We start from the raw sequence: 13,794 nt of genomic DNA on the forward strand, positions 1-13,794 counted from the left end.
GCTACCTTCCCCGCTTTCTCCATGTAATCAAGAGACCTTATTTGTATAGAGGTAATGAGCTGTGTATACAAAAAAAATCCTTTTCCCCTATGGCAGTGTGTCTGATTGGAAATTTGAATGAGTCCATTATACAGAGGGATTATCTATGGTATGGTAATTTTATAAAATACCTCCTCTTTCCTCTACAGTTACTTTTTGTTGTTTTTGTTTTATTTCTACTAGCGTGCATGTCGTTGTGTTGTAAGGTGTTGCAAACTTGTTAAGGAGTTAGAAGGAGATTATTAAAATCTAGGGAAATTCTCCTTTCAGCTGGACAGGGGGAAAAGCACTCTAGATTTACATTGTGAGAATTACCCACTAAACATAGTAGGCCTTTATGGCAGTCTGTCCTTGTTTAGCTTGCATATATAGGCTTGTCTTGAAGTTACAGTATGTCCAAATTTAATAATATTAGTATAGTTACATAGGGTTGAAAAAGATCCATCAAGTTCAACCCTTCTAAGTGAACCGAGCACACCCAACCCTTTACTTAGCTATTTTAGTCCCACAATAGCCTTGCCGATCCAAGCCCCTCTTATAGGCTTTAACATCACTAGGAAGGGCATTCCACAACCTCACTGCCCTCATCGTAAGGAACCCCCTACGCTGCTTCAAATGGAAGGGGGGGGGGGCGGGCTTCTGGTGCGCTGATTGTTTTATGGGGGAAAAAAAGAACACCCCCATCTGCCTATATTCCCCTCTAATGTATTTGTACAGAGTAATCATGTCCCCTCACAAGTGCCTCTTTTCCAGAGAAAACAACCCCAACCAAGACAGTCTAACCTCATAGTTTAACCCTTCTATCCCTTTAACCAGTTTAGTTGCAGTCTCTGCACTCTCTCCAGCTCATTAATATCCTTCTTAAGGACTGGAGCCCAAAACTGCCCCCCATACTCAAGGTCGTCTTCTTCCCAACAAATGACAAATTCAAAAAAATCTATCCTACAAAAAGAAACCCACTAGTACTTGTGCAACTCAACACAAAATCCAAATATGTTTGATTGTGGAACAGTGTATCCTCATTGGCTGAATGTTGTTCATTTTATATATCTATGTTGTGTGTATAATTAGTCATTCTCAGGGCAAAAGCATATTAAAGGAGAACTAAAGCTTAACTGAAGAAGAAATGTTGCACATTATGTTTTGGGCTTCTGTACCAGTCCAAGGCACCCACAGCCCTTTAGGTCTGTGCCTCCAAATATACCCCTAATAGCTACTCATTATCTTTTCTACTGATTCCCTGCCCATGCTCTGTGCTGCTGTCACTTACCTGAGCTTAGGGACGTAAACACAATATACTGTATATATAGAATATAAATGTCACACTATACTGTATATATAGAGTATAAATGTCACACTATACTGTATATATAGAATATAAATGTCACACTATACTGTATATATAGAATATAAATGGCACACTATACTGTATATATAGTATATAAATGGCGCACTATACTGTATATATAGAATATAAATGTCACAATATAAGGCTGATTAATAAATACGGATTATTAGTTCATAGCAGCTCAGAAACCAGTGCAGTATGCATCAAAATGAAGTACTTACCCTGTAGCCCAGCTTATATGACAGGCCAATCTCATTTTCTGCTTGATAATTTGCGACGACCCCAAACTTTCTCATAAATTGCCCAGAGCCCTTGAACATGTGCAGTGTCACTGGCACTTATAACAGAATCCAAGATGGGGAGCTCCTGTAACAACTTTGATGACCTGGATCATAACTGGCATAGAGATGCTGAACCTTTAGGTTGGTGCAAAACATTCAGTAAGTATAATATGGCATTTTTAGGGTTTATTTATTCCGTAAGATAATAGGCGAGGTTGAACAAAAACAAATGTCCGTTCAACCTATAAAGCAGTTTTTGTTAGCAGGCCACGTTCCATGCATGCACCATCAGGTGACTGCCACAGAGGGGGGATTTTGGGTGATATATGTTGTTTATGACCTGCTGTAAATTGTTGGAGACCATTGCACCATTGTCTTAACAGCGGTACTCAATGCCATTATTTTAAGAGTTCACTGGCCTGAGTTCTAAATGATTTTAACACTTTTTATGCAATATATATTTTTCTTCCTATACAAAAGCATGCCAGTTATGAACAAATAAGCAATACTAATTTTCTTTGTCAGGTTCAGTATGTGGATTTTGGATATATTGAAAAAACCCTTATGTGCCATGCTTCTCCCAATGTATTCAATGCCGATGTTCCACGCTTTTGCATACCATGTCAACTACACAAAACACTTCCTGTGAGTAACTTGTTGTTTCTGAGTAAAAGCTGTAGTGGTCATTTTGTTGCAGAGTCCAGAATCTTGGGTCTAACCACAGAAACTGCATTAGCGTGTTGGGTTTTTTTCTTTTTTTTCCCCACAGGTTGGTAACAAGTGGCAGCCAGATGCTATAGAACTTCTTAAAGAACTGCTTCTGGAAAGATCTGTCAAGGTTCATGTTGTGGTAAGTCACCTTGATTTCTTTTTGTGTGCATGTTGCTGACTATACAGATACAGCAACTGATACCCAATTATATCTGAATATACTCAAGTATAGTGTCTGGATAGCCAACTGCATTTTTCTACTGTGTGCCTGTTACCGAAACCTCTTGTATGTTATTTGCCTGTAATTCTATTTTTAACCTTGATTATTTCATTTTTTTTTTTTTGCTTCTACTGGGAATACACAACCATGCCGTGCTTCCATAGTGTTTTGTAAATTGCTGACTCTTGCTTGAATTAGCCAGTTACAGCAGATATCTTTCTTTTAATATGGACCTTAGCACGTGGGTTTATGTTAAAGCAGTGATCCCCCAACCAGTGGCTCAGGGCAACATGTTTCTCCCAGTGGCCCCAAAGCAGGTGCTTATTTTTGAATTCCCGGCTTGGAGGCAAGTTTTGGTTGCATCAAAACCATGTGTTCTACCAAGCGGTGTCTCTTGTTGTCTGCCAGTCCATAAAGGGGCTAATCACAACCCATATTTGGCATCCCAGGAACCTTTTTGCATGCTTGTGTTGCTCTCCAGGTGAAAAAGATAAGTGTTAAAGGATAAGTAAACCTTTTATTTAAAGTCTCCTAAAAAGACGCTAAACAGCCCCCAAAATAATATACCTTTCTCCCTGCACCCAGTCTCCTGTCACTTCTATATCACAAGCAGCTTAATTGCAGTTTATATCAGCTACTTCCTTGTTAAGCGTGAAGTTCCACCCCCTTTTCTGACATTTCCTTCTCTCCTTGACAGTAAGGATGGTCAAGGCAGGAGGCACCTCTTAGACCATCTTCACTGTCAAAGAGACAAGGAGAGCTCCAAAAAGAAAAGGTGGCGGGGCTGAATGCAGGGAGATAGGTATTGTTCTGGGCACCATAGAGTAATTATAGAGATAAAAATGCTTATTTATTCTTTAAACTCATAATTCTCAGAGCATTGAAGAAATTTTGGGCATGTTCCCTTTAGAAAAGGCAATTGTTTTGCCTTGGAACAAAAGCAGTAACAAACCATATTTGGTTAAGAGAAAAAATTGCTAAAATGCCCTTGAATTAATGCATTGCTAAAGCTTCAAAAGGGTAGTAACCACATGGACATGGTCTTCCTTGCTCAGACAGCCTTTTTGATAAGATGTAACAGTAGGCAATATGTATTTAGGTATGGCTCTGAAGTTGGGATCCAGAATCACATGTGGTAGCAGTGTACTTAAATGTAATTCATTGCATTTGAATTTCAGTTTCTATTCAGGCATCAAGGAGATAAATGGTTACAGTAAGGAAACCTAAAGCATTGTGTTTCTCTGTAAATCCTTGGTGTTTAATGTTGGGGTGGATAAACATAGCACAGGCAGGTTGGGAAAAGCCATGTTCCCGACATAGTCATTCTGCCAGTATAAAAGCTTCATAGGCCAGATTACTGCTTGCTTTGGGCATCATGCAGTTTGCGAAAGTGTCACATAATGCATAAGTGGCACATAATACAATTGTAAAATGTGAAGAGCCGATCGCATTTCAGCCCTGATGGGGCATTTACACATAGGATTGATGCTCCAACGGGCATGAAATGAATTATACTTTCACTAAAAATTGCTAGTTTTACAATTACTACCTTTCCTCTATGTATTGTGTAAGCCTTTTGCTAATTGGATGTTGCCTACATAACTATACACCCATTTATTGTACAGTTATGTGGAATATCTCAGTGCTTTGTAAACACATGTTAAAATAATAATTGTTTAAATAATACCAGGTCCCTGTGGGGCTTGATGTACAATAAACATTTAGTTTAAGGGCAAGGTTTATCTTTCTATAACGGCAGTAGTTTGTAACACAGGGCACAGTTGTGTTGGAAGGAGGGTGACTTGTAACTGAACTAATGTTATACAAGTAATGCAAAGTAGTCAAGGAATTAGCTTGGTGGTAATTTTCCTCTTGAAATGTGCATTTGAGCACACAATAGGGACATATTCTTATCATTGGGAAAGTACTGCAAGTGCTGTAAAAAAAAAAAAGTTAAGGCTCAGGAAGCCACATAATATGGTACCATGTTAATATGACACATCCATTCAGAATCAGTTTATATATAGCAAGAAATATCCATTTCCATCTAATGTGTAAATAGCACCATATATATTGTTACACACGTTTTAGTTTAACGTAATTAATAACATTGTAATTTGTATGTTATTGCAGGAGACCCCCACAGTACCTGGAGGTATTGCATCTGTTTATATCTATTGCAACAATGCATCTGTTTCTTGTATTCTGGAGCAGTATGCCCACTGTATCCCAGAAGATTCTGACAAACGATCAAAATTCGTAAGCATTATTTTTTTTTTTATTTAAAAACACTTGGGGGCCCATTTATTAAAGCATAAATTTTCACTGGTTAAAAGCATGATTGGAAAAAATTCGGAGTAATCGCGATAATTTCTGATGTTCGAAAATGTCACAAAAATTATTTTCTCGGTTGTACGAAAATATCATGGTTGCAATCCAAAAGTCACGAAATTTTTGGGTCCGAACGATCGTGAATGGCACAAAAACCTTTCTGGCTGGTTCTGAAACTTCAGTGCATGATTTTGGAAGCCTCCCATAGGGCTTAATGGCACTCTGCAGCTCCAACCCGGCCCAAGGAAAGTCTCCCATAGGGCTCAATGGCACTCTGCAGCTCCAACCTGGCCCAAGGAAAGTCTCCCATAGGGCTCAATGGCACTCTGCAGCTCCAACCTGGCTCAAGGAAAGTCTCCCATAGGGCTCAATGGCACTCTGCAGCTCCAACCCGGCCCAAGGAAAGTCTCCCATAGGGCTCAATGGCACTCTGCAGCTCCAACCTGGCCCAAGGAAAGTCTCCCATAGGGCTCAATGGCACTCTGCAGCTCCAACCAGGCCCAAGGAAAGTCTCCCATAGGGCTCAATGGCACTCTGCAGCTCCAACCTGGCCCAAGGAAAGTCTCCCATAGGGCTCAATGGCACTCTGCAGCTCCAACCCGGCCCAAGGAAAGTCTCCCATAGGGCTCAATGGCACTCTGCAGCTCCAACCTGGCCCAAGGAAAGTCTCCCATAGGGCTCAATGGCACTCTGCAGCTCCAACCTGGCCCAAGGAAAGTCTCCCATAGGGCTCAATGGCACTCTGCAGCCCCAACCTGGCCCAAGGAAAGTCTCCCATAGGGCTCAATGGCACTCTGCAGCTCCAACCCGGCCCAAGGAAAGTCTCCCATAGGGCTCAATGGCACTCTGCAGCTCCAACCCGGCCCAAGGAAAGCCTCCCATAGGGCTCAATGGCACTCTGCAGCTCCAACCCGGCCCAAGGAAAGTCTCCCATAGGGCTCAATGGCACTCTGCAGCTCCAACCCGGCCCAAGGAAAGTCTCCCATAGGGCTCAATGGCACTCTGCAGCTCCAACCCGGCCCAAGGAAAGTCTCCCATAGGGCTCAATGGCACTCTGCAGCTCCAACCCTGCCCAAGGAAAGTCTCCCATAGGGCTCAATGGCACTCTGCAGCTCCAACCCGGCCCAAGGAAAGCCTCCCATAGGGCTCAATGGCACTCTGCAGCTCCAACCCGGCCCAAGGAAAGTCTCCCATAGGGCTCAATGGCACTCTGCAGCTCCAACCTGGCCCAAGGCAAGTCTCCCATAGGGCTCAATGGCACTCTGCAGCTCCAACCCGGCCCAAGGCAAGTCTCCCATAGGGCTCAATGGCACTCTGCAGCTCCAACCCGGCCCAAGGAAAGTCTCCCATAGGGCTCAATGGCACTCTGCAGCTCCAACCCGGCCCAAGGAAAGTCTCCCATAGGGCTCAATGGCACTCTGCAGCTCCAACCTGGCCCAAGGAAAGTCTCCCATAGGGCTCAATGGCACTCTGCAGCTCCAACCAGGCCCAAGGAAAGTCTCCCATAGGGCTCAATGGCACTCTGCAGCTCCAACCTGGCCCAAGGAAAGTCTCCCATAGGGCTCAATGGCACTCTGCAGCTCCAACCCGGCCCAAGGAAAGTCTCCCATAGGGCTCAATGGCACTCTGCAGCTCCAACCTGGCCCAAGGAAAGTCTCCCATAGGGCTCAATGGCACTCTGCAGCTCCAACCCGGCCCAAGGAAAGCCTCCCATAGGGCTCAATGGCACTCTGCAGCTCCAACCCGGCCCAAGGAAAGTCTCCCATAGGGCTCAATGGCACTCTGCAGCTCCAACCCGGCCCAAGGAAAGTCTCCCATAGGGCTCAATGGCACTCTGCAGCTCCAACCCGGCCCAAGGAAAGTCTCCCATAGGGCTCAATGGCACTCTGCAGCTCCAACCCTGCCCAAGGAAAGTCTCCCATAGGGCTCAATGGCACTCTGCAGCTCCAACCCGGCCCAAGGAAAGCCTCCCATAGGGCTCAATGGCACTCTGCAGCTCCAACCCGGCCCAAGGAAAGTCTCCCATAGGGCTCAATGGCACTCTGCAGCTCCAACCCTGCCCAAGGAAAGTCTCCCATAGGGCTCAATGGCACTCTGCAGCTCCAACCCGGCCCAAGGAAAGCCTCCCATAGGGCTCAATGGCACTCTGCAGCTCCAACCCGGCCCAAGGAAAGTCTCCCATAGGGCTCAATGGCACTCTGCAGCTCCAACCCGGCCCAAGGAAAGTCTCCCATAGGGCTCAATGGCACTCTGCAGCTCCAACCCGGCCCAAGGAAAGTCTCCCATAGGGCTCAATGGCACTCTGCAGCTCCAACCTGGCCCAAGGCAAGTCTCCCATAGGGCTCAATGGCACTCTGCAGCTCCAACCCGGCCCAAGGCAAGTCTCCCATAGGGCTCAATGGCACTCTGCAGCTCCAACCCGGCCCAAGGAAAGTCTCCCATAGGGCTCAATGGCACTCTGCAGCTCCAACCAGGCCCAAGGAAAGTCTCCCATAGGGCTCAATGGCACTCTGCAGCTCCAACCCGGCCCAAGGAAAGTCTCCCATAGGGCTCAATGGCACTCTGCAGCTCCAACCAGGCCCAAGGAAAGTCTCCCATAGGGCTCAATGGCACTCTGCAGCTCCAACCTGGCCCAAGGAAAGTCTCCCATAGGGCTCAATGGCACTCTGCAGCTCCAACCCGGCCCAAGGAAAGTCTCCCATAGGGCTCAATGGCACTCTGCAGCTCCAACCTGGCCCAAGGAAAGTCTCCCATAGGGCTCAATGGCACTCTGCAGCTCCAACCTGGCCCAAGGAAAGTCTCCCATAGGGCTCAATGGCACTCTGCAGCCCCAACCTGGCCCAAGGAAAGTCTCCCATAGGGCTCAATGGCACTCTGCAGCTCCAACCCGGCCCAAGGAAAGTCTCCCATAGGGCTCAATGGCACTCTGCAGCTCCAACCCGGCCCAAGGAAAGCCTCCCATAGGGCTCAATGGCACTCTGCAGCTCCAACCCGGCCCAAGGAAAGTCTCCCATAGGGCTCAATGGCACTCTGCAGCTCCAACCCGGCCCAAGGAAAGTCTCCCATAGGGCTCAATGGCACTCTGCAGCTCCAACCCGGCCCAAGGAAAGTCTCCCATAGGGCTCAATGGCACTCTGCAGCTCCAACCCTGCCCAAGGAAAGTCTCCCATAGGGCTCAATGGCACTCTGCAGCTCCAACCCGGCCCAAGGAAAGCCTCCCATAGGGCTCAATGGCACTCTGCAGCTCCAACCCGGCCCAAGGAAAGTCTCCCATAGGGCTCAATGGCACTCTGCAGCTCCAACCTGGCCCAAGGAAAGTCTCCCATAGGGCTCAATGGCACTCTGCAGCTCCAACCCGGCCCAAGGAAAGTCTCCCATAGGGCTCAATGGCACTCTGCAGCTCCAACCTGGCCCAAGGCAAGTCTCCCATAGGGCTCAATGGCACTCTGCAGCTCCAACCCGGCCCAAGGAAAGTCTCCCATAGGGCCCAAGGAAAGTCACGATACCAAAGCTTGAATGAATTCCGAAATGGTCGTAGTCTTTGCAGAAAATACGACTTTTTTGTGGAAGTTAACAAAAACCACAAAAAAACTTTACAAAAAGTTCTATAAATTAGAAATAATAAGATTTTTTCTGAAAAAAAAAATATTGGTGCTTTAATGAATTGGCCCCTTGGACTTCTTATCGTCTCTTTGTTGTCTTCTTTTTTTTTTTTTTTTTTCTTTTAGGAAACGAGCCATGAGTTCAAGCACTGTTTAAGGAAAATCAAGGGAGACCAATACAGTGTAATTAATTTTCATATACTTAATCCTTCCTTTCACCAACTCTTTTACTCTTTTCCTGTCATTTTATTTCTCTTGTTTCCTTTTCCTGTTTCCTCCCTCTATCTTCAGTACCCCTCCTATTATTTCTTGTTAAAAATTTCTATTTACTTGAGGGATTTAGGGAATGTGTCTTAAAGGAACAGTAACGCCAAAAAATGAAAGTGTATAAAAGTAACTAAAATATAATGTGCTGCTGCCCTGCACTGGTAAAAGTTGTGTGTTTACTTCAGAAAGTCTACTATAATTTATATAAATAAGCTGCTATGTAGCCATGGAGGCAGCCATTCAAAGGAGAAAAGGCACAGGCACATAGCAGATAACAGATAAAACACTATTGTATTCTACAGAACATATCTGTTATCTGCTATGTAACCTGTGCCTTTTCTCCTTTTTTCCAGCTTGAATGGCTGCCCCCGTGGCTACACAGCAGCTTATTATATAAATTATAGTAGTGTTACTGTAGCAAACACACCAGTTTTACCAGTGCAGGGCAACAGTGCATTATATTTTTATTACTTTAAAGCTCTTTAATTTTTTGGTGTTACTGTTCCTTTAAGTACTTCGTTAGTCAGTGGATGATATGGAATTGTGGGTCTTTATACAGTGTAACCTATGTCTATATATTTTATTGAATATAATAAAGAAGTAATACAGTGTAGGCCAATTTTAATGTGATTTAGTTGGGTAATTTTCTAAAAATTAAATAAATGTATACTCAAGATTTTCCTTCAACCTAATTTTTGGCATTTAAGCTAGCTGAGGTCAGAAGGCTATTAGCGGAGCCACTGGGGAAAGTAAAGAAATCAACACATCCATTTGTTAAGGACTAAACTGTTTCAAATTCATTTATTATAATTTGTACAATGCTAATTGAATTATTACAACCCACATTATTTCAGGAGGCAAACATGTTCCGAAAGTCAGACCTAGAAAAGGTTTTTGATGTCAGTTTTGAGGTAAGTTTATATTTTCCTGTATATGTTTGGCTACACGTAATTTTACTTCTTAATGTCTGCTGTGTGTCTTTAAAATGTAAAATACTGGGCACTTGGCCACAGCATTTTTGAGCAAAGGCACACAGGGTGTTTGAGCACTGCTTACTGTTGTGTGGGCAAAGTAATGTTCCATGTTCCATTCCACTTGTATACACAAAATATATTTTGCATAATAAAAGCACATGTAATTCTAGGAAAACTTCCAAAGTACATTAGTGGCACACGTTATTTGTGGAATTGCTGTTGAAATACAGTCTGCCCTACCCTGCACTTATGGTCATCGCTACGTGTACCAATTAGATAAAGGAATAAGAAACGACATCAAATCTATTTTGGATGACACTAATGGGCAGATTTATCAATATGTGAGTTTAATGCTTAATGCATAAAAACTCACCCACATTCATTTCTATGGGATTTGTTAGAAGCGTATACTTTCACCCACTGATAAAATAGACTTCTAAAAATCCAATGTGAATGAACAGAACATCGGTGAGTTTTTCTATGAATTAAGCTCTAAACTCACATTTTGAAAAATCTGCCCCTTACATTTTTGCTATGGTTGATGGTAAGGCCTCTGTTTAGGAAGACTTTATCAAACTCCTAGGTTTAGCTCATTCTGTGACAGGTCATTTTGCTTGCCTATTTTATTTGACTTTTTTACCTTTTATAGAGTTTACTTTCACCCGAATGGGAAACACCAATTTTGCCCAAATATACTGTGCCATCATTGCCTAATCCAGAAGAGCGGTTTCCTGTTAAAGTCAGACACATACAGAAACCAAATGAAGTAAGTCGATGTAATGGTATGAAATTATATAATACAAATATATAAACATAGAGCAGCGTGACAACATTAAAAGATGGAAGATCTAGTGCAGTTGTAAATACTGGTGTATATATGCCTATTTTTTTGCAAATTTCTAAATTTAAATTTTTATCCCTAAAATAAAAAAAATTAAAAAAAAAAAAAAACATTTTCAGACCTTATAAACATTAGAGGCTACCATGAAACGTGGGCAGAGTCGGTGGGTGCTACTAAATCCATACAAAACAGGACACCTACTGTTAAGGGAATATAATAGGTCATTTTGAATTACACAATTAACCTGTAACCTGAGAATTCTCACAGAATTTTTTTTTAGCATATGACTAGTAGAACCTCATTTATTAGTACTGCCGTGTTTGCACTACCACTGTAAGCCATAGCAACAAGTAGCTTTTATCAACCTACTGACGTTGAAATTAAGTAAATATATAATGGTTGCTATGGGGTAATGCACAAAGGTAAAAAAACAAAGTTGCTAAGCTTGGCAGGATAGGATTCGCAATAGCTCTGAAAGAACCCCAGAAACATGCAAGATAGATGTGCGCAAAAGTACAGCAGTTTCACAAACCTTAGAATAAAATGCTTTTTTAATTTTTGGAAGTGAATTTTCGTTGAATGATTACCAACCAACATCATAATAGAGGAGGTGTGTAAATGTGGCCATGCTCGGGCAGATTTAAGCTGCTGATTTGAGTTCTTTAGACCAATTCAGCAGCTGATCTGCCCGTATGGGGCCCCCTGACCAATATCTGCCGAAAATCAGCCAGGTGTCAATCAGGCAGGTTTGATTTTCCCATGGGATTATCAGCTCATTGATGCGGTCCCTGGTGCAATGGCTCTTATACCTGTCATTGCAATTCAGTTGTTTGGCCTTAGAGCCAAACAATCAAATTGGCTGATATCGCCCACCAAGCGAATCCTAACGTGTATGGCCACCTTTAATTTACATTTGTTATTTTATTCTGAAGGAATTCTTACTTTATGTTGCCTTTAGGTATACATCAGCATGAACTTGTCAGATGGCGTCCTGTGTGATATCGATGACACTACACTAAGCTTTGAGGAGGATTCTCTAATGTCAAGGATTATCTGGATCAACAGACATGAAGATGCACTGTTGGACTTGACTGATTTTAGACCAGGTACTGTATGAGAAAAGCCCATGTTCTGAAAGTTCTAAAGGTAAACTGAAAGACGGGAGGTTAAAGTACAACTAGAACAAAGTACACTCAAGTGTTTAGTACTTCATTGTTAGGGTGTTTAAAGTATGGCTGTACCAAGTACAGAATTTATTGATTCCCCTTCATACTGAATCCTTGGATAGATTTGGGCAAAATACTGATCTAGATCCTAAATTGCATATTAACATTTGCTCAAGATTCCACAAAAATGGCACCATATGGAAAAACTTCTGGTGCTAAATTGTGAATTTGATGCATCCCTAGTTTGTTTTATTGATTAGGGAGGTTTGGAAATTTAAATTTATTTTGTATGAAATGCCAGTAATGATACACCAATAGCGGGAGAGTATGAGTGATTAACATTCATGGGCAATTAGTTGGCCCATCTTTTTTTACAATCTCACTTTCAAGGTGTTGCTTGTGTGTTAATGCTTTATCTCTCTCTCTACTGAACAATCGGCCTTACTGCCATTCATCTTTCAAACCAGGAGCGTTGTGTTGGTTGTGGCCCTCCAAGAGATTTTTATGGTCCCCCAGCATGCACAAGGTCTCCATAGATCTTATCGTATAACCTCATTGTTTTATAATATGATATAATAATAGTTGTGCCACAGAATACAAAATCTAGAATTCTACTCTTTTTTTTTTTTTTTCTCAATCAATATTTTTATTGAGCAACAAGGTAATCAAGAACAACAATGGCATCAGTTATGTATTGGTACTAGTGAAGGTCCAGAACCTAGGAGTCTTGTGGGGATTGGGAGTTGTGGAGGCTTTACGGGGGGATTGCTGTCGAGGGGAGATCTCCTGCAGGGAAGGGGACTGGGGGGCCAAGGCAGTCAGTCCAGTGAGGCCATATTTGCATAAAGGTGAGTATTTTCCCTCTTTTATCCAATATAGTCCGTTCTAGTGCAGCTGTTTCGTCCATGGCCTTTTTCCATTCGTGCGATTTTGGAGGAATCCGGTCCTTCCAATGCAAGGTAAGTATTCTCCTGGCATGGAACATAGCTTTCAAAATAAACATTTTGGTATGGCTGTCAAGGTTATTGTTTAAGTCCATTGTCAGCAGACAGTTTCTAGCAGTGCCTGTGCCCCAGCCCGGGATTGCGGCTGTAAGCCACCCTGTGATTTCGTTCCAGTATTGTTTCAGGCTCGAACAGTTCCAAGGAGTATGCACAAGTGTAGCGTCCTCTAAGCCGCATCTTGGGCATAAGGGTGAGGTCAGTACTTTCATGACATATAATCTTTGTACAGTGTAGTAGGCTCTATGAATTTAATACAATTGCAGCATGCTATGCTTATATGCAAAAGAAACCAGTTTTGGGGTGGTTAGTATCCATTCCCACTGGTCATCAAGGAGAGCACCCACCTCGTCTTCCCAGGCCTTACGTGCACTGAGTTCTGGGTCAATATGCTGAGGTTTGTACAAGCTTGAGATCTTGCCCTTGTGGGCTGGTATTAATAAAGTGTCTACTATTGGAGAATTGGCTACTGTAATGTTGGAGCGAGCAGATTGAGAGGTGAGGGCCCTTGACAGCTTGTAATGTGTTAGCCATTGTGTAGGAGGGAGTTGCCTGTTTTGACATAGTTGTTGCAAGGGAATAACTTGGTTGTCTGCCCACACATCCCCAATCGTGGTGAGATCGAGCGTGCACCAGATTTTAGGGGGATTATGTGATACCAATTGAGGGAAGTCTAGATTATGCCAAAGGGGAGTCTGAGGTGGGTACTGCTCCAGTTTGATTAATTTGTGCCCAGCCTGAAGCATTTTGTTCTGGAGTGCCAACAAGGGTGGAGCACTCCTCGGCAATTTTTTGGTCAGTAGGGAGGGCCAGGGGGGTCCCTGCTTGCCCATTGCCCAGGCCCATAGTTGGAACAGTGGGGGGGAAATATCCGGGTGGACCATAGGGGAGATATGGGCTAGCTGAGCGGCCACATAATAAATATACATATCAGGGAGTGCCAGTCCCCCCCCCCCCCCCCGTCTCTTGGTTTCAGTTGGGTAAACACCTTTTTGGGGATGTACACAGGGGAG

General features: G+C 43.4%; 1 protein-coding gene across 7 annotated transcripts in view; it reads left to right on the forward strand.

Moving 5' to 3' along the window:
* rnf17 (ring finger protein 17) overlaps window positions 1-13,794 on the forward strand; it is a 103,926-nt gene that overhangs the window by 84,844 nt on the left and 5,288 nt on the right. For all 7 annotated transcript variants that reach the window (XM_031897265.1, XM_031897270.1, XM_031897266.1 and 4 more), the window contains 7 exons: window positions 2,194-2,313; window positions 2,438-2,518; window positions 4,733-4,858; window positions 8,659-8,715; window positions 9,654-9,710; window positions 10,423-10,539; window positions 11,573-11,720. In XM_031897265.1, coding sequence (XP_031753125.1) covers window positions 2,194-2,313; window positions 2,438-2,518; window positions 4,733-4,858; window positions 8,659-8,715; window positions 9,654-9,710; window positions 10,423-10,539; window positions 11,573-11,720 — 706 coding nt within the window. The remainder of the gene's footprint in view (window positions 1-2,193; window positions 2,314-2,437; window positions 2,519-4,732; window positions 4,859-8,658; window positions 8,716-9,653; window positions 9,711-10,422; window positions 10,540-11,572; window positions 11,721-13,794) is intronic.

Source organism: Xenopus tropicalis, chromosome 2 (genome assembly GCF_000004195.4).
Source record: "Xenopus tropicalis strain Nigerian chromosome 2, UCB_Xtro_10.0, whole genome shotgun sequence".
Taxonomy (NCBI): domain Eukaryota; kingdom Metazoa; phylum Chordata; class Amphibia; order Anura; family Pipidae; genus Xenopus; species Xenopus tropicalis.